This window comes from Alosa pseudoharengus, unplaced genomic scaffold (genome assembly GCF_046254945.1).
Source record: "Alosa pseudoharengus isolate Yale_2024_CS ecotype anadromous, Long Island Sound unplaced genomic scaffold, YU_APseudo_1.1 YU_APseudo_1.1_scf_3, whole genome shotgun sequence".
Lineage (NCBI taxonomy): Eukaryota > Metazoa > Chordata > Actinopteri > Clupeiformes > Clupeidae > Alosa > Alosa pseudoharengus.
This window is the reverse complement of record NW_027468718.1, coordinates 36,877,256-36,900,871: the sequence shown is the minus strand read 5'-3', so window position 1 is coordinate 36,900,871 and position 23,616 is coordinate 36,877,256. Positions and strand designations below refer to the sequence as shown.

Sequence of the window (23,616 nt, the reverse complement as noted above, 5' to 3'; positions counted from 1 at the left end):
ATTAAATGAAATGCAATTAGCGTTACTAAAGCAAAATGTTCATGCATATGAAAAGGAAAAAAATTAATTGTGTATGTATATATATATATATATATATATATATATATATGTATGTATATATATATATATATATGTATGTATATATATATATATATATATATATATATATATATATATATATATATATTACAGGATAAAATATGACATAATGTGTTATAGTGGAGTGTGTTGTAGTGTGGCCTAAATATTTTAGAAATCAGTCCATTCTTGTTTTTAGCCTTTACAATTATGTCCCAACTTTTTGTACAAATGGTTAAAGAATATGATTGCGGATTCTCCAGATGAGTTAAATCTTAGCATTCTATTTGTTTGCCACTAGAATATGCGTGAAAATGCAGCGGTGTGTATGAAAACGCTGCTGAAGAACAGGAGGGAGCTTTGCAGCGTGTTGTTGGAACTTCAGAACATCAGAAGCACACAGTATCTGTCAGAGGTGTGTAATGTTCTGCATTGAACTGTATTTATGCATTGGTGGTGAAAAGCTTGAAAGCCCCACCTTTTTTCATTATGTAGAATATTACAGTAAAGTATGCACTTTACACGGGTGAAAGATGAATGAGGTGCTTCAACCAGGCAAAAATAAATAATCTGTTTTCTTGATTTCATAACATACACCAAAATTACATCTATATAATTCCATTTTTTAATGTTTATAGAAATGAATGACACAAAAAAGTCATCGTACTTTTGTCCATATAATGTATCTCAAGACTGCCTTGAAGAAAAGTCCTCTTCACCTTTGGCAAGCAAGCAACAGGCATTCACTTGGACTCAATGATTAATAATTAAGAAGATGTATGTTAATGTCAGGGTCACTGTAACGTGACAAAACATGTAGATTAAATTGTATGTTGACTGAACTGTTGCTTGGAAACATACAACCACAGGGCGGTAATTCTATTTTTTTACTAAATATCATTCAGTAATGCCAACTTTGCTTTTTCTAGATCCACTTTGTGTGTTTGCCTGGTCACACAGAAGGGGATGATTTAACAACAAGGGTAAGTTACAGGATTTTTTAATATTACATGGTGGTATGTATAGCAATTGCACAAAATGTGACTTAATTTATTCATGTTTCCATAAAAAAAATCATACTCTTTTTTATGAACTCAGGTCCTACCATGTGGCCCCACTGATGTGGCTGAGTTGCTTAGATCACTACATGTACATAGCCTCAAAAATGAAGAGGTGTTGCTTCTTAAAGACTCCAAGAAGCTCCTTGAACGGAAAGACAGTCTTTCACAGGTGAAAATGGACAAATTCTTTTCTTTCCCCAAAATATGCTACATCATAGGTGTTTATTCACAGAAAGTACTTTGCAAAGAGAGACTATATACAATTATTGCTAGCTGCATTCTTAAGGCCTATTCACACCAAGAACGATAACGATAACTATAACCATAACAATAAAAGCGTTCACACTGAACAACGATAAACAAAGTCTCTCCTTGTGTTAATAAATGTGACGGTTAAAATTCAATGGGTTCTGATTGGCTAGTAGCTTTTTATCGTTCTGAAAATCGCTCTGAAAGTGATCCCCAACGATATCGTTCTTCATGTTGTTATCGTTATAGTTTATGTGTGAACGTCGTCATTCATATTAACGACAACAATATGTAAGGGATAATGTATAGAACGCTGGTCATTGTCGGGAGATAGGTCCCGACAGGGCGAACCGGACCCCGACGCGCAGCGGAGGGGTCTTGTTCCGCCCTGAAGGGACCTATCTCCCGACAATGACCGGTGTTCTATACATTATCCCGCTTATTACACGGCTACTTACCAAAACGACACAATAAACTCCCCACGATATGACTCTTTAGCCTACATAGCCTAGGCTATACCCTATTTGTTACCGTTTCAGCATGGCTTTTGCTGAGAAACAAATAGTTCGCAACAACACACGCTGAACTTGAATCAAACATTCTTTAGAACACAGCTGATCAACCGTCTGCTTTCACTTTTGAATGAAGTTCCAATCCTTGCGTAGTGATATGAAAGAATTGACTTAGAAGCACAAAGCCCATTTTCCTTGACAGCGGTCTGTTATACTTAGCAACGGTCTGTTATTCAGAATTAGCAGACCGCCGAACGTTGGGAAGGCCCATTCAAGTGAATGGAGCATTCTGCAGCACTATGAAGAGCCGTGTAATAATTATTTATAGCTATCGTTATCGTTATCGTTCTTGGTGTGAATGGGCCTTTACTGTGGGGCATATTTACTAAAATCCTTGTGAACATGAACTTGATCAGAATTTATATTATTTAAAGCAGTGTTTCCCAAACTTTTTTTCTGGCGACCCACTTTTTAAAAATGACAGACCATCGCGACCCATTTCACTTCAAATCTACCCTGCAACCACCAATATTGTTTTAGGCCACAGGTTCTCCAACTTTTCTATGCCTCCCCCAACCATACATTGCTATAGGATCCCTGCTTTGAACACGGTTGTGTTGCATTTTGAGCACCATCAGCGTGAAAAGTTGGAAATTACTACTGAAAAGATACGTTTTAATGCGCATCCGAGAGTAGGGGAAATTCTCGCATGTTGCGCATTCGTCAGCATAGTAAGCTGTTCCTGTATTTCTAAAAAATAAAATGTTGTAGGCTACGTTGCGTTGCAGACAAATGTGTCCATAACACTGTGGACGTCAATTCCAATGTAAACAGCAAAAAACTCAAGTCGTTATATTGTATTGTTGTATTATATTATATTGTATAGTCGTTATATCAGAACAAGAGGCTTTTGGGCAATAGCCGGAAGAATGCGCCTTTACTTTGGAGTTCGCGAGGTAGAAAACGAGAGAAATAGTGTTTAAAATGTCTATTTAAATTGTAGCCTAATATAAATCACTGTTGTGCATTTTAAATCAGAAATAAGAATGTGAGGAGGTTGCTATTAACTTTAAAGATTGCATCTACAATCGAAACTATCTACATGCAAATTAAATATCCTTATCCCGTCTATGGATGTCTGCTTTAGTTGACAGCACGGTCACTAGATTTTAATCGGTAAAGTTGAGAAGCTGGTATCTATTAATGTTCGTGCAAATAGGCGGATTCATGTCCCTTGCAGTTTGCAACTGCGAGGTACATGGTAGGCGCCCCACAGAACGGTTTCATTTTGAGAGGTAGATATCCATTTTGGCACCCCCTCTGCGATGCGTTCGTCCCCCAGTTTCATGCGCCAGTTTCATGAGCTTTTATGACAAAACCATGACTGTGGTAGTTAACAATCTACATCCTAATAGAAAACTGTTAGCTTTCCTGGTATCAAATGACAAATGGTATCAGTTAGGCCTATAACACAACATAAATTGGGCTGGCGACCCAAATAAAATCTCCTGCGACCCACCCGTGGGTCGCGACCCAGACTTTGGGAAACACTGATTTAAAGTACTCGTGAGCGACCAAGTAAAACAATTTAGTAACACAGGTGAATTTTTCTTTGCAGCCAGTTCTGTTTTTAAGGACTTAAACATAATGCACCTCTTTTACATCACTATAATGGCCCTCAGACAGCCCACACCTCTATGAAGCTCAAATGTTATGATGTTATTGAAAGTTAATTTGTGGAGCTATATAGTGAGTTAAACTTCAGTTTCCATCTTAACTTTATAATACATTAAAAAATGACTGAAATAGTACTCCTTGGGCAAGACCAGCACTACTTTTGCTTGCCATTTTTTTGCAGTACATCCATTGTACTGCTGCTTATGGTACTTTTAAAAAATGTAAAATGTTGCTATATATTCATTGTGTTGCCTCAAGGAGTTGCAAATTACTCCCAGATAATCAGTCATGAGCTGCACTATTTAAGGTGCAGTCAGGGATTTTACGTGATTTCAAGGCCATAACATTTTTTACCACATTCAGCAATCATCTCCTCGCAACCTCTCGATGCCTATTCTGTGAGAACACTGTAAAAAAACATGTGTCTGTAGGCAGCCCAGGCTCCGAAAACTGGAAACAAACAAAGTGGGGGCAGCCCACTGTTTTGTTTGGTCCTTGGTTAAAAAATAATGTAATTTTTGTTTGCACAAAAGTAGTGCTGCCGCGATTAGTCGACTTAGTCGACCTAATCGACCATGAAAATTAGTCGACGGCAATTTTTTTAGTCGAAGAGTCGTTTTACTATTGACCGCCTATTTATTTTTGGTCTCACACGGCTGTAATGTTATATTAACTCTATGTTATTAACTCTTGAAAAGTACAATGACTGTCTTTGGATGTTAAACAGGCTACTAAGACTTTGGCATGTTTTAAACCCTACTATGCACGCAAGTGTTAACGCCAGTAGCAAAGCTGCGTGCCTGCCTGCTTTCATCGCAATTAATTATTAGGAAGAGCTAAGTGGGGGGAGCTAAGCTAGGTTACGCTAGTCCAGACTCTGACTAATATAGTAGCCTATTGTGGAAATTGAAATAAATGAAGTGAAGTATCTCACGTTGACAACGCAACGGCGTGTCATTACTGTAATTCATTTATACAAAAAAACGTTAAACCGAACATGCCGCCGCCCGTGATATCAACAATCAAGGTGCGCCTCATTTCCCATGGTCAATAAGTCATGACGCATATTTTTTTAGCAACTGATAAAGTGAAGTAACCTATGTGGTAAGACGCGCAAAGTGCCTGTAGCCTACTTGTTTTGAACATGCTGATGTTAGGCTCATTTGCAAAGTCCTCAACTCCTGTCGCCTTTCAAAGTCCAGCGTTTCTCAAACTATGGGCCGCGCGGACCAGCACCGGCCGTAACGTGGACATTGCTGGTCCGGAGCCGCGGAGTGAAATTATTCCCGGGGCTTCGTCTGATAATTTGCTGCGCAATTGATCAAGGAACCGCGGACCGACAGAAAAAGAAAACAAACTTTTCTGCAATCAGTATGAATTACTTGCTAATTTGGTGTCATCAAACATAGAGGCATACAATTAAATGGTGGTATGAGCATTCATTCAATGTGCGAGAGAAACTGAAACCACTTGATAACGTTGGTAGCAAATCTCCAACTCAACCTATTGGAAAGCTATTTAATTATGAAACTACATTTAATAGAACAATGTGGATTTATGCAACTTCCATAAAAACAGAGCACAGACTATAATACACTATCTAGAGTATTGTATAGTCAAATTTGAATAACGTGTCCAAAAGCTTGTGGCATAATTAAATATGTAAATATTCTTTCCATTTGCCTACCAGTATATGATGCTTGCATGAGGGAAACATCCCAAAACGATGACACCCATATAATTGCTGTTGTTTTTAGAAGTATTTATCATGCAACCATGCAAAGGCAATGGAACTATTCTAATTATATTTTACATTAGTAAAGCAGTCCTCTGATGTGCATGTTTTCAAACTTTTTGTGAACAACACTTTAAACACTGGCTGCTTTGAAGTGCATGTATAACAATATAGCATAACAATAATAATTGTGATGTGATATAATGATAATTTGATGGGGGGTGGGTTCATGTAGGTGGGCCCTATGACCCCAAAGTATGCCATGACCGGGCCTCAGGTCAAATAAGTTGTCTATGTCGATGGCAACACTGGCATACAAATAAAGTCTATCAAAGGTCTGACATTACTGTAGATCTGAAGGTAGCATTTTAAATGGGTGTTTTTTTTTAATACATAATGTTTTTGAACAGTTTACTTACAGTAATACAGCTTCTAACAAAAGTAGGGTGATATATATTTTACGTTTTCCCTTTAGTTGAGTTCAAAATAAAACGTACACAACAAAATAACAAACACTTGATGTAAAAAAAAAATAGTCGTTTAGATTAGTCGACTAATCGAAAAATTAGTCGAAAGATTAGTCGTTAGAAAATTAGTCGTTAGTGGCAGCACTACACAAAAGCGTCTGTTAATAAATTTACAGTGGGGAGAATAAGTATTTGAACCCATGCTAAAGTTGACTAAAAAAAGGAATATAAAATCATCTGTTAGAAATTGATCTTAATGCCTTAATTAAAAAACGATTAAAACTCCAACCTTTAAAGGACACCAATTTTCTTAGTGAATGAAAAATGTATCGTAAATAAATAAATGTTCTTCCTTAAATTACAGGGGCAATAAGTATTTGACCCCTATGTTAAATTCCCATAGAGGCAGGCAGATTTTTTTATTTTAAAGGCCAGTTATTTCATGGATCCAGGATACTATGCATCCTGATAAAGTTCCCTTGGCCTTTGGAATTAAAATAGCCCCACATCATCACATACCCTTCACCTAGAGATTGGCATGGTGTGTTTTTCAGTTAGCCTATTAGCTGGTTTGATTTGCATTGAACTCAATGAGCATCAAACCAGCTAATAGGCTAGCTGAAAATGGTTTGTCTTTTCTATCATCAAGTTATTCAATAGGCTAAACATATAGCCTTGACTCAAAACAGCTGTTATGCTTATGTCATTTTGATCTGTAAGAAATGTCACATGCAGCCATGCAGTCGCATGCAGTTGTATTTTACTTTAAATTCTGCTCACTGCACATAATGCATAACACAATGTTCAATATTCACTACTGAATGCTTATAGCTGGAATTATGTTTTTCCCTATCATCCTATTTTTTTAAAGCAGGCCTACCTGCGGGCATGTAATTAGCTGCAGGTTTTCTACAGGAATATCATGTTTGAACTGGCACTGCACTAGTATAATTTGAAGATGAAAGAGTATGCATGTTTAAAAACAAAACCAGTTGAACAAATGTTGGACATTTTAATATCCATTTTCATATTCTAGTGTATTATAACAATGATTAAATAATGATTTATGTTCCTTGCAACAGTTCCTTTTAACAGTTGCTCAGCAGAGACCTTTAAGTAGTTTTAATGTAATATTTATAACATCCACCCCTCATATTCCACTAATGTAACATCAAATTCATGTAACATGAAAACTTTCTCGCTTGTTTATTTTTTCAAACCCCTTTGAATTTGACAGGGGTGAGCAACTCAAGGTAGTGTGATGCATAAATTGCGGTGAAATAGGTAGTGTTTGGGAGATGTAGATTATTCCATAGGCCAATGATAGTCTTGTTAGTAACAGCCAGTTTTTAACACACCAAAAAAACATTTTGTGATGTTACAAAACATCAGTAGATCTGTTCCCTAGCAGTGAGATTGGGTTGTAAATATCTGACTGGGCATGAAATTACGGTGGCCGACAGGTGCAAACGACGTGCAATTTATGACAACAGATGCAAATCAACAAAACACGTGCAAATAGACAAAACACGTGCAAATAGACAAAACACAAACAACTCAAGAAAACATTTTCATCTTCATTTGACAACACGTGCACATCATTTAGAAAACGCGCTGCAAATTCAGAAAACATTTACATTTCAGAAACGAGCTGCCAATTCACAACACGCAATTCAGAAACGTGCTACAAAAAATCACAACACATCGGAAGTGTTTCCGGGGGGCACTTAAAAGCAGTGTTGGGCAAGTTACTTCAAAATCGAAATGTATTATGCATTACTTATTACTGTCATTTCAAAGTAATTTGTTACATTTTAATATTACTGTCTCTGAATTGTAAGGCATTACACTACTATTGCATTACTTTTAAGTTACTTTCACCAAAATATCTGGAAATGTGGATTTGCCATTCTAAATGCAGTTTATTACGCTCAATCATAGTCAGAATTTTGTTAAAAACCGACAAAAGGTCAAAGTGTGGTAAATTGTGATATAAATACTGTAACTCTAAGGCCTAGGCCTGCTCATTAAAATCAATAGAGAGCCTACTATATTGTAAATCAAAGCTTAAAGAAACTGTATGTAAGATTGTGGCCAAAACTGGTACTGCAATCACTTTCAAACTACTACTGTAGAGCGATGGATCCCCTTCCCCTCCCCTCTGACTGGCAGAGCTGGCAACATGGATGCCGAAACACTATTGACTTTGTGATTAGTAGATAGGTGGAGGGTGGCGCATCAGGCCAAAACACAACATCAACATCAGTTGAGGGCTGCAACTCCACTTTTTAAATGACAATATCCTGGCCAGACTACTGTTGTCAGTGATATAAGTATTTGAAATAACATGATTTCTTAATATCTGGTGACATATCAGGGCCATTTATGATTAATTGAAATACATTTCTTACATATGGTTCCTTTAATAAAGACATGTCAAGATGGTGGCCTACTGACCATTTTGGTGCCCTAAGTGAGTGGTTTTGAGTGAGTGACATTTAAATGATAACTCAAACACCTAAAGTAAAATAAAAGGCCTATTATTTACAGACCATTACTGTGTGTTTTTAAACATTCATGCTGTTTTCTTATAAATGGTGCACTGTCACTTTAAGAGCATTGATCTTTACGTTCTCATGCCTTTTTGCCAGCTCTTGTTTACAAGCCTTGTTTGTTGAGTTACATTGATAGCACAATATTAACAGTAATATGCTAGCCTGGCTAGCGCCACCACTTCTCAATGAGACGTGGTCTGGGAACCAAACGTTAATTTTCTCGTATTTGAAAAAAATGCCCAGATCCGTTTAATGGGTGCCACGGATGTCTATCAAATGCGTCTGTGCATAGCTCATCATCGTCTTGCTTTCCCCCTTGTTCCGTGATTGGTCGCCTATCTCAGGCGAAAATTTGCTCCATGGTCTCCAGGCTGCCTTAGCAGCGTGAATCAAATCGCGCGCAAGGCAGCATGGGAACACCCAGGCTAATAATATGCACAATGTTAAGTTGTTTTAAGCAGCCTTCATTGCTTTGGAAAGTATGCAATAACATGTTGCATTTCGTTTTGCAAATAAAAGTGAATTATGAGCCTGGTATCCACCTAGCTATCTGAATCGGCATATCATGTGCTTCATGTAAATGCTTGTAAAACGAATTATTTTACACCCACCAATTCCATTCTAGCACTACGTGGTGGAGAGAACCCAAAAAGTATCAAACTTGCATGTACCATGGTGTTAGTGCATTCTGACATTGTAAACGTTATTGATGAAGAGTGAAATGCAGTTTGCAGTAAAGCTACTATTCATTGGTAAGGCTACATGTGGGTGCCCCCTCTGTCCTTTGGTGCCCTATGCAAAGTGCGTAATGCGCGTGGTGGGAGCGGTGGCACTGCCAGGCTACACAATCTTTTTTCTGCATTTCTATCCCTTTATTCTCTTTAAGTTCAATTTTGAATTCAAGTTCACAGCTCAAAGCTGACATGCACTAGAAGTTTGTGTTTAATCAAGAATCAAAAAGATTAGCGTGGCACCACTTTAGATGTTTCATTAAATGATGAAATGGCGAGGCATAGTGAGATCTTTCGGTTTCGCACAAAGTGCACTAACTATTATGTTCTTCATATCCTTGTCTCTGAGCGTAGCCTAGGCTTATGTCCATCCCGCAAATAGAGTCCACTGCAGCCACAGTCATCTTCAACCAGTATCAGGAGATAACGTTCTACTATTTTGCGCGGATTTTTTCTCCTCTGTTGTTCTCGCGGTGGTGTTTGCGAATATGTATCAAAACAAAACACTGCTTTATTTTTGGTTAAAATGCATTGTAACGCGCGTTACTGAAGTTTGTACCGAGTAAAATATTACCCAATTTTTTTTTTGTAATGCCTTACATTACCGCGTTACCGCAAACAGCAATATATTACAGTAATTACATTACTTTTGTAACGCATTACTCCCAACACTGCTTAAAAGTGATGAACACCTGAATAGGTGGCGAAATACATACGTACAGACAGTAAAGGAGAGGTGTTCATCACTTTTAAGTGCCATTAAAATGTTAAGATAAACCCAAATACTTACATTTCAATTGTTTCTGTTCTTTTTTTTTTTTCAGACTGGCTTGTCCAAAGCCATCTGTATATTTAGGCACAGTCATGCTTCACAGATCAACGTCACCACCCTCCTGGGGCTGCTCACCCGATACACAGCAGGAATCAGGTATGCCTTGGAGCTGCAGTCCCTACAGAGGGGGATGTCAGAGTCGGGTCAGGCAGAAGATGATGACACCAATCATTCTGTTTCATCCATTGAGGAAGACTTTGTCACTGCCTTTGAGCACCTAGAAGAAGAGGAAAATGGAGATTGTTCATGTAGGTCAATCAAATTATTGGACATGAAGTGAACATTGGTGACACACACAGGATCAGTTTGCATCTATGTTGTGTCATTCTGTGTGTGCACTGCAGTGAATATGTCCATACATGGGTCATTGACAAATAAGGCTTTTAAAAAACTTGTTTTCAAAATAATCTTTAAAAATGGTGTCACAGTTTGGCTTACAACCGTGACACAACTGGGAGACCACACGAGAGGTACAGTGCCTATAAAAAGTATTCAGCCCCATGCTAAAGTTGACTAAAAAGAGGAATAAAACAATCATCTTTTGAAAATGGATCTTAATGCCTTAATTAAAAAAATGAGGAAAAGTCCAACCTTTAAGGACACCAATTTTCTTTGTGAATGAATAATGTATCATGAAATAAATAAATGTTCTTCATTAAAATGCAGGGTGCATAAGTATTCATACCCCTATTTTAAACTTATGTTGAATTATGAGGCATTCTTTCTTTATTTTTTTTAAAGGCCAGTTATTTAATGGATCCAGCATACTATGCATCCTGATAAAAGTTCCGTTGGCCTTTGGAATTAAAATAGCCCCACATCATCACATACCCTTCACCATACCTAGAGATTGGCATGGTGTGTATTTCAGTTAGCCTATTAGCTGGTTTGATTTGCATTGAGCTCAATGAGCATCAAACCAGCTAATAGGCTACCGTATTTTTTGGACTATAAGTCGCACCGGAGTATAAGTCACACCAGTCAAAAATGTGTCATGAAGAGAAAAAAAACATATATATCAATATATATATGTTGCAACTGAGTCGCAGGACCAGCCAAACTATGAAAAAATGTGCGACTTATAGTACGGAAAATACGGTAACTGAAATAAAGGTAGGTTACACTGGGCCCAGGTGGAACCCATCCAACTGATTACCACTGCAAGCAGCCCTGCAATCCAAACACATACACAAAGCACAACACAATATGGGGACCACTAGTGGCCCAGTTGAACACTGAAGACCTAGGAGTAGTGACAGCAGGCACCCCACCACAGGGGGCCTTGACAATGAACAGAATGCATTTTTAAAGTTGGAAGACATTATTTAAGTCTTATAACCCGGATAGAAGAAATACGCTTTTCTGATTGGCTGGCGTAGTGGTTTTTAATTCTGAATAATGGGACACCTAGATCTGTAGAAGTAGATCTGGTAAAAAAAAGTTGAATCGCCGTTCCATTTATACACAGTTGAGCCTGGCTTCGCAAAAATGGAATCAACTGTAAACAAGCTAACTGTCCATGCTATTGCTGTTATAGGGCCAATGAAAGTTGTACAACAAGCTGAACTAGTGGGCTTCTTTTTAAACGGAACCGCGTGGTTTCCTTTGCGTGCTATAAAGGCATGGCTTTACAGTGGCAACCGGGTGATAAGCGGGATAACAGCCTTTGAGGTGTGTCCAGTTATACGGAATTAATGGACTCGGGCGGAGGGAGTTCTTTGCCCCTCGCCCTAGTCCATTAATTCCGTATAACAGGACACCTCAGCGGCCGTTATCCCTTACTTAAAGGAATTATCCGGAGTAAAATGCACTTTAGATCGATTTCCGGATGATTGGGGGTACATACGTTGAGTTGACATCAAAATTATGTAATTCGAAAGTGTTTTGAGAAAGTTCGATTGTACCGTTTTCAGTCACAACTCGTAGCCTGGAAGTGAGCGGGGCATTTCAAAACGCATACAAGGCCCCGAATGTTTAAAATGTATATAGCCCTGAACATCATTTTAAAAGTAGTCTGACAAAGCTTATTGTTTTGTGACACAGCTAAACACTGGTACCTCATAGAACGTCTATAACATAGCCTAGGTGGTCGCAACTCACAAAAGTAAAGCAGATAGAAAGAACTCACGCAAATCTAGCCTATAACACGCAGACAGCTTCATGCGCAGGGGAGAGAGAGCGCGCATGCGCGCGCACACAGGTGCTTTATGATTGTTGGCTTCTGATGGTATCTTGCTAATTCACTGAACTGCATTAGGTGACACAAATGGTATTTCCTTTATCTTATAACTCCTTGTCTGAGCGACTACCAGGCCTATGGTTTTTAAAAGTCAGATGTTCCCTGACAAAGACATTCAAAAATTAAGAATGTTTATTGACTTGAAAAATACACTAATTTTTGCAAACTCCCTTCATTCAACCCTTGATTGAAGACATCGCGGTCTGGTGCGCTATGTAGATAGTTTCTCGTACCATTTAATTTCTCAGAATTTAGGTCTACTCGGCCTACAATAACGTCATCACCAAATACATCTTTTATTTTTAGTTGATCAACCACAAAGAGTAGCGCAGGCCTACTGTGCACAGTGCACTGACGACTGTAGCAGACCAAGGTAACCAGTTGTTGTAGATGAAGGGCAACCACTTGTTTCAGATAGCCTGGACAACATGTTACCTGGGTGTTGCCTACGTTATTAATTAATGGTAGCCTACAATAGTTAATTGATTCGCGTAACATATTAGTTGGCTCAAAGAGAAGGGAATCAGGATGGAGAGAGTCACGCGTGTGTTGCTTTTGCGGGATCGAATCCAGTTTAATGCTAGTTTTCAAAACATATATTTTTTTTACATGTCTTTTGTCCAAGTGGCTGTAATGTAGCCGAGCGCTCATGGCGTATGAAAAGCGACTTCAAACCGCCTAAAACAACTTGTTTGTGAATGTCTGACAACTGCTGCAGCGCATGCACGCGCAAAGAAACCAGTAGGTGGAGAAACCAGAAGGCACACAACACCAGAACGATTTTAAGGCTATTTCGCATAGGCTACTCAATGGTGCGATTAGGCGATTGGCGTAGCCTACAGTGGACTAGGGCTGTCAAAATTGCTCAAAAATGACGTTCGAATATCCCCTCTAAAATAAACACATGTATTCGAATATATTGGAATATCTAGGCTATATTATTTGCGCATTATGTCAGTGACGTGCATCATGTCATCTGTTTTTAACTTTTTGTATGGTTGACAGGGGGGATCCCAAGCAGCTTTCAGCCATAAGGCATTTTCTAATTCACCGGACACTGATATTCAAAATGTTGGAACTATTTCGGCATAGCCTATAAGCAGTTTAATTAAATGTAATGTTAGTTGTAAACAAACGGGCTACTTGGTGAGGCTTGGCCTCACAGATGCGCTCGTGCCTTAAATGGCAATACAAATCTTCACGATATAGGCCTATTAACTGACCGCCCGATTCACGTTGACTGGGGGGCAGGGGGGGCCATCAGACATTTGTTCCCAAGGGTCTATGAATTGTTAATCCGGCCCTGCCCCCATAAATCCTGTGCTCCTACCCCCCGCTACCACAGCTGTGGATAGTGTGGCATGCTCACGCTTTATGTCTCCTTGCAAACTAGGCCTATAGCCCAACCATTTACGTCTTCAAAAAATAACAACTTGCCAGATATGCTTTCATATCTTTGGGCTTCATTCAGCATTTTGTTCTTCCACTGGAAATGACTCTTCTACATTTGCTGCCTGCTGCATCCTTTCTGTTTGTATTGTTTAGAAAATGTTTGACGTCTTGAGTTAATGCATTAAACATTGTTTGCTGTTAACCAGCCATAAATAGCCTACAGATTCTTGCGTGCGTACATTCTCTATTCTCTCCAAAATGTGCCCGTTCTATAGGCTGGCCAAGTGCGTAATTCTGCGGCATAAAGCAGATGTATTTGTTTATTGTACAGAAAAATAAAAATAACCTGTCAAGCAGTCAATTGACTACATTGCAGTCAATAAGTAGGACAAATTACGAAACCAAAACGTGGGTCATAGTTGTCTAAGCCTCTGCTGTGAGGCCAAACCCATGAACAAAGACGCATTGATATCTGCAATAGAGTTTTTTTTGGTGAAACAAGCTCACAGCCGAACGAGTCATAGCACTGAAGGGAGAGGCAACTGGCATGTGATCTCCAGGGGCCAATGGATGTACAAGTTTTCTCCTGTGCCTACGATATTTAATCCAGTGTTTTGTCAAGTTGCAAAATGCTATTCGTTTTAAAGAATTTTTATGATAGTATGAAGTACTTTTTGTATAGGGTACTATCTTAATTGCTTTATACTCAATACTTGACCAATGGCTATTGCATCTGTCTATTGAAAGTGAGAATGTGGCATGTGATCTACTGTGTAGGCTTCATAAAATAAAATAAACAGATTGCTAATGGCCTACAAGCTGATCTGGGGTGCGTTTCCCGTACAACTACGGAGGTTAGCTTTTTACTAACAGGATGCATCGTTCAACTAACCAACATGTAAGTTACGACTGTTTCCCAAAACTGTCGTACTTACATAGTAGGCCTACTGTAAGTTTGGACCATGATAGTTTCCAAACTTCAGTAGTCTGGACTAAGGTGGTTAATGACGTTTAATAGCATGTGAACGGGCACCTGCACATACTTCTGTGGCACATTGCGTTAAGGCCAGCAGATGACAGCCGCCGTTGCACAGCAGTTACCAGTCCCCTGTCCAAGAGTTCGAATCTGGGTTAAGATTTTGACAACAATATTGACATCGTTGTTTACCTAAGTTTATCTTTTGTGCAGATCATATTATCAAAATCAGAATCAGCCTTCTTGGCTTGGTTTGCGTAAACTAACAAGGACCCCCCCCCCTCCATGAAAATCAAAGGCTACATATTCTCAGCTGACTCGTCAAAAAGTGCGCACCACCTTATTATTATCTGCAGGTGTGTGACTTTTACTTACGTGCACATGGCTGCAAATTTACTTTTAATTTATGTATTTTCTGCCTTGGGCATTTTAAAATATGGATGTATGGTGGTTAGAAGTGTGAATATCAATTAGAAACCTAAATATATTTATAATTATTAATTTGCAAACAAATAACTGGCGTCAGTGACGTCTTTGACATGAAGATCCCTGGAACTATGCTTCTACTAGCATTCTACCACAGGTCGAGAGGTGTAGTTTACGATACGATAGTGGTTGCGAACATTCGTTGCTACTATGGTTTTGGTAAACACTAACGTACTGTAACGATGCCTTGGACTATGTAAGTTCCAAATATGAATGTAATTCTGCGGCATAAAGCAGATGTATTTGTTTATTGTACAGAAATATAAAAATGACATGTCAAGCAGTCAATTGACTACATTGCAGTCAAGAAGTAGGGCAAATTAATTTACGAAACCAAAACGTGGGTCATAGTTGTCTAAGCCTCTATAGCGTAGCCTGTTAAAAACGTCGCAGAAGCCTACCCAAGGCTACAGATTAATTCTGAACAGTTATTTCTCTACTGGCTCAATTATCACACCACTGTTTTGAATTGCGTAGTTGCGTTGCCCAACACTGGCCAAATAATGTAGATAGCAAATTTCGATTTTGATTTTCGTTACCACCGTGTAGACGCACAGTGGCTGAAAGTGGTACTAAAGCTTCACGCAGCTTCACGCCTCGTAATGCACGACTGAAGTGGCCATTTGAAAGCGATGCCCACTGTACATTAAAATGGATCTTTTTGGTAGGCTATTCATTTCCAACTTCCCAAGCTGATGGTGCTCAAAATGCAACACAACCGTGTTCAAAGCAGGATGAGGACAACCTAAGGTTGTGTGTGTGTACAAAACTAGAACATGAACTGAACATATTTAACATTGTCTCATGAGTGTAATTGAGATTGCAGAATTGTGGGAAAACTTTGGAGTGCATCACCAAACCCTAGTAGTGGGCCAGACCTATAGGCGTTAGATATCTATCCAACCACTTAGATATGGCACTGTAGAATGGTTATAGAAAAGTTTGAGAACCTGTGGCCTAAAACATCGACATTTTGGGCAATATTGGTGGTTGCATGTTAGATCTGAAGTCAATTGGGTCGCGATAGTCTGTCATTTTTAAAAAGTGGGTCCCCAGAAAAAAAGTTTGGGAAACACTGTTTTAGACCACTCAAGGGCCATAACACCTTTACTGAAAAATAAAAATATGAAGTAAAATCATACAAACATGACTCTTGGTAAAAAAGAGCTGGTGAATTGGTAAATAGCTGTGTTCTCTTTTCACAGCTAATGAGGCAATACTTACACTACCAAAGCATCTTCTTTTGTGACCAGCAAACACCACAAACCTAAAACTACGTTTACACGAAGCAGGGTATTTTCCTAAACGAATATCTGGCCATCTACGTTTGCAAATAAAACTGCATGTACACGAGACCGTTTTTTTTTTTTAAATGTGTTTACACAAACCCGTGTACATACATGCTGTCATGAGCACGCCAAACCACAGTGGCAGTCTAACGATAGCCTCAAGCTCACATTAACCAATCAGAACCCTGAGAAGTCGCACGTGAGAACATGTAAATGTAACCATTGGTCGCACATTTGTTGTACTTCTGTCGCATACTGTGACGTTGGCTGCCCAAAACTCCGTTTACCACAGTTTAGAACCAAACGCATAAACGGAGTTTTCCAAAAAAAACACTTTGGCCGGAGTTTTTTTGGATAACCGTTTTACGGGGCGAATTCTCCGTTTGCGTCTAAATAGCTAGCTCTCAAAATAAGGTTCAAGGAAAATATTTGCGAATTTGATAAGTCACTTGGTAAACCTGATAAAATTCCTATCAAATCAAATTCACAATCTGCAAAGACAGAAGGTAAAAGAATTGAAAGGAGTGTTAAAATGCATACAAACCTTATTCAGCTGTTTTGGATGGAGATCAGCTATGTGAATACATTCTTTATTCTTTATTCTTTGTTTACATGCCACATTTTAATACATGCCACTACTAATAGCCTATAAAACATTAGTAGCTCTTTTCCATGTTCATTTTGTCAAGGTAGCTCTTGAAGGGAAACAGGTTGGAGACCCCTGGTTTAATTAGAATCACCCAACAATAAGATAATATGGGAAATAAACAAAAGTATGAATAATATTACTGCCAGAAATGCTATCTATGGTAAACTGGTTCATGTTTGCCACTACTGGCAAATTTGTTACCAGAAGTTCACTAGAAGTTTGCCATTACTGGGAAACAGCTGGTGGCAGTTCACTGGCAATTGCCACTACTGGCAAATTTGTTACCAGAGGTTCACTAGAAGTTTGCCATTACTGGCTAAGTGTGGTGGCAAATCATTGGCGAACAGATTTGCCACTAGTGGCAAACTTCTTATTGTTGCCAGAACTTTACTGGAAGTTTGCCTATAGCAGCCAACACTGGCAAACTTCTGGCAATAATTTCTAGTGAACTCATTTGTTTCCCTAGCCTGACGTAGTCATACTCAATTCTAGTCAGAATATGAGTCTGATACTGCTCCATTGGTACATAATTATGGGCCGTGTTTCAACCGAAGTTGTCAACCGAACTTTGGCCAAAGTTTTCAGAAATAATCGTTTTCAGTAATAAAACCTCATTAAATAATATGCATTTTCCATATGGGGTCTTAAAAGCCATGTATCCTTCTAGACACAGCGTTTTTGTTTCAAACATAAGCCTAATCTAAGCGTGCTCAGATGACGTGATAGACCAGGCGCTGTTGCTAACCTGTCCATCATCGTAAAGCCCGATTTGATTATTTGATTGGTCCACCTGATCTAGGGCGAGCATACTTGCTCCACAATGGAGCAATGCCAGACCGAACTTCCCGACCTCAAATGTTGTGAGTGGGACTAAGTTCGGAATGGCACCCAGGCTATTGTTTCCCACAAATCACCCACAAGTTTGCCGCAAATCTGCCGCAAACATTTAGTTTCTGTAAGGGTAGGGTTGCAAAGGGGTGGAAAATTTCCGGTAAACTTCCGGAAACTTTCCATGGGAAGTTAAGCTGGGGAATTTTGGAAATATTCCAAGTTGGATACTTTCATGGAATTAAAGGAAATTATGAGAAATAATGGGAATTTACGGGAATTAACTGGGAATTTTGGGTAATTCATACAAACTGCTTCATATACTGTACAAATATAAATATAGTCTAAACATATAGTTTTAGAATAAGCTTTATGATTTCATATTTTCGGCAAGCTATGGTTTTTTAGCATGCTTACAGTCTGTTTTTTTACAAGCGGCTAACATTAGCTAGCCTTGTGAGACCATCCTGATCTTGCGAGCTCCATTTTTCCACACGCAGATCAGTCTGGCTTCTTGCGATGGAGAAAATGGTTTTAACCAGTATTTCGCCTCTTCTCAAAAGTTCTCCAACGGAAAGTTCCCAGATGGATATGTCGAGCAAATGCAAAGCAATCCATCTGGCAGAGTCAGGTTAAACATTAGCTGGCCGAAACAGCAAAAGTGAACACTGACTGAAGTTGACTTGTTACAAAAATATGACCATATGGTTAATAACCATATAACCAGTATTTTAGCCCCTTCCCAAAAGTTCTCCAACGGAAAGTTCCCAGATGGATATGTCGAGCAAATGCAAAGCAATCCATCTGGCAGAGTCAGGTTAAACATTAGCTGGCCGAAACAGCAAAAGTGAACACTGACTGAAGTTGACTTGTTACAAAAATATGACCATATGGTTAATAACCATATAACCAGTATTTTAGCCCCTTCCCAAAAGTTCTCCAACGGAAAGTTCCCAGATGGATATGCCGAGCAAATGCGAAGCAATCCATCTGGCGGAGTCAGGTTAAACGTTAGCTTGCCGAAGCGGCAAAAGTGAACACTGACTGAATTTGACTTGTTACAAAAATATGACCATATGATTATTAACCATCAACAAGTAACGACAAGCCCACAACTGGGTAACTCTGTTGGCAAACTTCCCCCAGTTTTCCACTAGTTATTCTCTCATGAGATGACGTTCACAATGGCGTTTTCACTGGAATCTACTATTTCTTGGTTTAAATTAGTATTTTACCTGGTTGCACCACCTGACGATGTGGTTGCTCCACCTGACCGCCCTGACATTTCAGATATGCAAATTTCCAGATAAAAGTTTTTTTTTTTTCAATTTTCCAAACAATTACCTAGTAAACTAGTACATATAATGCCACTATATTTATTTTTAATTTCCTTCCCTTTTAAATTCTATATTTAATACTTTTCACATAGTGTTAATTTGCTCGGACGGTTGCACCACCTGGCATTTTGAATAAAATAATGTTTGTTATGAATCATTTAAAGTTATTTTAAACCAAAGTAATGGACTTGGACACAGAAATCTGCATGTCATGTCATTGACCCACACACCAAACAGTAAAATGTGGCATATTTATTCATAAAACATTTTCAATGTAATAGATCTATAAATCTCCATATTTTTGTGCTCTTTTCCCTAGTCTCGGCTTCCTACAATCAGGGAAATCAGCGTGATGTTGCCTCCCAGACAGTCTCCAGATACTGCAAAGACATGGCTGGCTGTCACATCATTGTAGGCACTTCTTCCCAGATAAGCTCAAGAAAGCAGAAGTACACCACTGAGGGACCTATCTCTGTCCAGTTGGGTTCCACTTCTACGTGTTTTTCAAGAATTGAGAGTCCGTATAGTTTGCCTTTGTCAGACATTCCCCCTAAAGACCAAGACATCTCTCACTCCCTGACAGAGTCAGATGAGTCAGACTGCTCTAGCCCCAGTCCCATAATTTTCTTAGATGAAGTGGACTATCAGAGGAGTCTTAAGGCAAAACTTGAAATACCCAATATCCCTGTCCTGAAGGATGGTGTAGAGGACTCTGACTCGGAGGTCAGTGAATTTTTTGATAGTTTTGATCAATTTGAGGACTTGGACCTAATACTCCAATCATCCATCAAGGTGCCAAAAGGTCAAAACACCTCTGGCCAATCACAGACAAAGACGTTATCTGAAGAAACTGACTCTAAATATGTCTCCAGGGGTCATTCAACTATGAATCCTCATAAATTTGACCATTCCGTTCTCCCAGACAATATTAGGAAACCAACTCCACTGAGGCCAGGTTCTCCATATGGTGTTCACTCAGATGTTTCAGATTCTCCCCGACTAGTAAGGAAATCCTGTGACGAGAGTGGATCACTGTTCAGTCCAATCTGTTCATCTGCTTTCAGCCCTCTGGGAGAAGGGGGTACCCTAGAGTATTTCTGGAAATTAGATGGAGACATTTCAGAGTTACGCAAACCTCATGATCTCTGTTCCTTGTATAAGACCTATTCTGATTTTGCAAGTAACCTGTCCAAGGAAATTCTTGGATCTGTTTGTGGCTACTCATCCCCTGTTGATATCAACATGAATAAGAACCTGAGTTGTGTTTGTCACAAAGAATTTAAAAGCATCAGTGGACATCTCATGAAGTTGGCTGACATTCAAGAAACAGTAACAGTTTCCCAGTCACAGAAGAAATATCAGTCTCTCAAAGATGGAATTCAGAGATTTGCCACAGATCTAGTTGAAATTAGTCTTGGTAGTGCCTTCAGAGATATCCAGAAAGGAGTGTCATCCTGTACTACTACCCTTTGCCATTTAGCTGCCAGGCTGACCTCTTCAGTGTTTCAAATGGCCTTTCATGAGATAGGAATGCGTCGTGCATATGTGTTAAAAGAACGTGCCATAAATGGATTGGCTAGCTTCCTTGTTGGAGAGGCGGTTTCTGGGGCACTTGGAGAATTCTTGTCTTTGAAAAGTCAAATTTTTAGCAACACTGTTACAAAATTTGCTGCAGATTTGGCTGAAGAGTTAGTCTTTGAAGGTATCATGGAGGTTTGTCAGTTTTCACACGCCTCTTCACCACTGACTCCAAAAGTTTACTCTTTTGAACACGAAGAGGAAGTTGTTTCTTCATATGCCACAGATCTATCGGAATCTGTTCTTCAGGAGGCATTTATAGAATTGTCACAAGCTGACATGGCATTTACAACCCAAGCAGCCATCAGTGTGTCTGTAGACAACATTTGTCATGTCGGTTCTGAAATTAAGTCCAAAACAGCCTGTTATACAGCCAGTTGTAATCCTGCACTAAGAGGCAGTCTTCAACCATATGATCCAGTGCAGGATGATTGCATGATGCAGAAAGCTCTTTTTTGTGTGTCTGGTATGGCTAGCTGTATCTCGGTCCCTGTGGCTGGAAAAGCCATTTCTCATTTACAGAGTCTAGAGGAGACTGCTGATAGCAATGCTGGCTTTCAAAGAGAGTCTATGGCAGTTCCACTAGATGACAGTATTTCAGGAAGAGCCTCTTTCAGTAATTTGTCTGGTACCATGGTGGACAAGATAGTGAGTGAAGCATTTGACCTAATGACATCCCCTAAAGTCAAGAAAAAGGTAGAAGACTGTGCTGACTTTCTGAGTAAATCAATGGGAAGTCACCTGTCATCAGGTCAAGGAGAGAATCAGACTTTAAATTCAAAGTTGCATGATGCATCTATCCAGAGTTCTGAATGCAACCTTTTGACTCTGTCTGTCTCAAAGACTGAAAGTAAAGAAACATCTGATCTCATGACACAGCATCATTCCCCAGTCAGTCAGGAAGCCTCAGAAATTGATGGTGTTTTGACTAAGGACACTCTGGATGTACCAACCTTTGAGATATCCACTGGAGGCGAAAAGGTCAGTGTAGAGGAAATAACCCATGCTCCTGACCAGAAATGTGGTGCAGACACAGGAGCACCCTCTTATCCACAGCAACCTTTAGAAAATTACAATGAAAGAAAAAGTAAGCACTTTTCAAAGCAGTTCAAAGGCAAATTCACCAAGGAATATTCCCCTTTAACACTCCCTTCAACGTCACATTACTCACCATCTGGTCAGAAAAAAGCAAGTTCTCACTTTCAAGTGGCAGACTTCATGTCTACGAGATCTTTGTCTGAGGGGGCATGCCACAATGAGATGGAGGAAGATGTTCTGGAGGAAGGATATAATTCAGGTATAGTTAACAGAGCTGAAACAGAACATGATGTCAGTTTTGAAGACAAAATGATGGAGAATGGAGCTCTCCTCTATGCAGGACGATTAGCATACCACATAGTCTCTATGGCAACTGAAATGGATTCGATGGGCCTTGATGTGCTATATAACAGGGACACTGAAAGAAAAGATGTTGTCTCACATAGTGCAAAGTTTTCAGAGCAGACCCTAAACGTTTTATGGATGTATGCTGGTGAAATTGCTGGAGAGGTTATGAGTGATGTGAAGAAAATGATGATTACAAACCATAGTCACCACAAAGGTATTCAAAGGGACACATCAAGATTATCACAGAGTCATGAATCTGATTGCAAAACTGTAAAGTTGAGTGATCTAGGTGATCAGTGGTTCAGTGACTGTCTACCATCAGTTCTCAATGCCCCTAGCAGTAGTACCAGTGGGATGACAACTGAGTACCCAAGCTGTGAGAGTGCCTCAGACGAGTATGCGGGGTACCTAATTAAAGTTTTGAAGAAAGAAGGTGGAAGCAGAGAACTTATCTTGGATCATTATGCCAGTCAGCTGGCATATAGATCAATAAAGGCTGGACTTACTCATGCAGCTCACAAATTAAAGCCTAAGTCTCCCTCAAGACTTTATTCCTTAAAGCATTTGCACTGCAGTAGCAGCCACAATGTTTGTAGAATATCAGCTTCTCAAACAATCCCCGCCAGAGGCGCTATTGGTAAAGCATGTTCCCTTAGTGGTGCTGCACAGCCTTTATGTCATGAAGGGCAAGACAATAAGAATGAGTATATGGAATTTGTACATTTCGCTGAGTCCTTGGCATACAGTATTACCTGTGACGTTACAAGGAAGCTTAGAGTGTCCTCAGTGCGTTTGCCAAAATCACTGACTGATTCCTGTCTGTATAAAAAAACTAAGCTTGAGGACATGGCAGAGAATTTCATGAAAAGCACGTTTTCTTGTTCTATATTGCCTAACGCAGAAAAAAAGCGACAGTATCATAGCACTGGGAACTTAAATGATGGCTCTTACAACAGTGGCATAATGCAAGTGATTGAGCACTATGCCCAAAAAATAGTAGATGACACTTTGGAAATGACCTTGGGAACTGTCACCCAAAAGGCTGCAGGAGGGAAAACTCTTGAAAAACTCCCATGTTCCAAAAGACGATGGGATGCTAAGGCCAGGGCCACATCAATGTTTCAAGCGTGCCACTACTGTCAAGTTAGTGATTGTTTGTGTTATGGCAAGTCTGTTCGACATCACTATCATGGTTTGCAGAAAAGGGGGGGACAGTGTCCTGATGCAGCAAGTGGACATGACATTCCCAAGATTCATATTCATTTGGATAAGAGGGCAATGTTTGCAGAAGAAATGGTGTCAACAGCAATTGCGAAAGCAAAGAAAGAACTGAGCAGTGCTAGCCTGAATGCAGACAGTGGGATTGGTCATGATGGAGCAAGCTTTGCGGAAAGCCTCACCACAGAGATTATGACGTCAGCATTGTCCAATGTCTGCCAAACCATCAATTTGAGGTAAAACCACTTGATGACTTGCCCTGTACATGTCTGATGCTCAGTACAGCATGTTGATTTATTTGGAGTTGTCAAGCTTGTGTTGAGTTTTGAATTCTAAACCCA

The 23,616-nt window shown here is 39.4% G+C and overlaps 1 protein-coding gene across 11 annotated transcripts in view; it reads left to right on the top strand.

Annotated features, from left to right (window-relative positions):
• akap11 (A kinase (PRKA) anchor protein 11) overlaps positions 1 to 23,616 on the top strand; it is a 97,645-nt gene that overhangs the window by 67,654 nt on the left and 6,375 nt on the right. For 10 of the 11 annotated variants that reach the window (XR_012981933.1, XM_076264193.1, XM_076264199.1 and 7 more), the window contains 5 exons: positions 380 to 493; positions 1,008 to 1,061; positions 1,177 to 1,308; positions 9,890 to 10,145; positions 19,413 to 23,511. Coding sequence is in view for 10 of the 11 variants with exons in the window: in XM_076264193.1 (XP_076120308.1) it covers positions 380 to 493; positions 1,008 to 1,061; positions 1,177 to 1,308; positions 9,890 to 10,145; positions 19,413 to 23,511 (4,655 nt within the window). In the remaining variant the exon portion in view is untranslated. The remainder of the gene's footprint in view (positions 1 to 379; positions 494 to 1,007; positions 1,062 to 1,176; positions 1,309 to 9,889; positions 10,146 to 19,412; positions 23,512 to 23,616) is intronic. The other variant, XM_076264200.1, reaches the window with a different exon arrangement.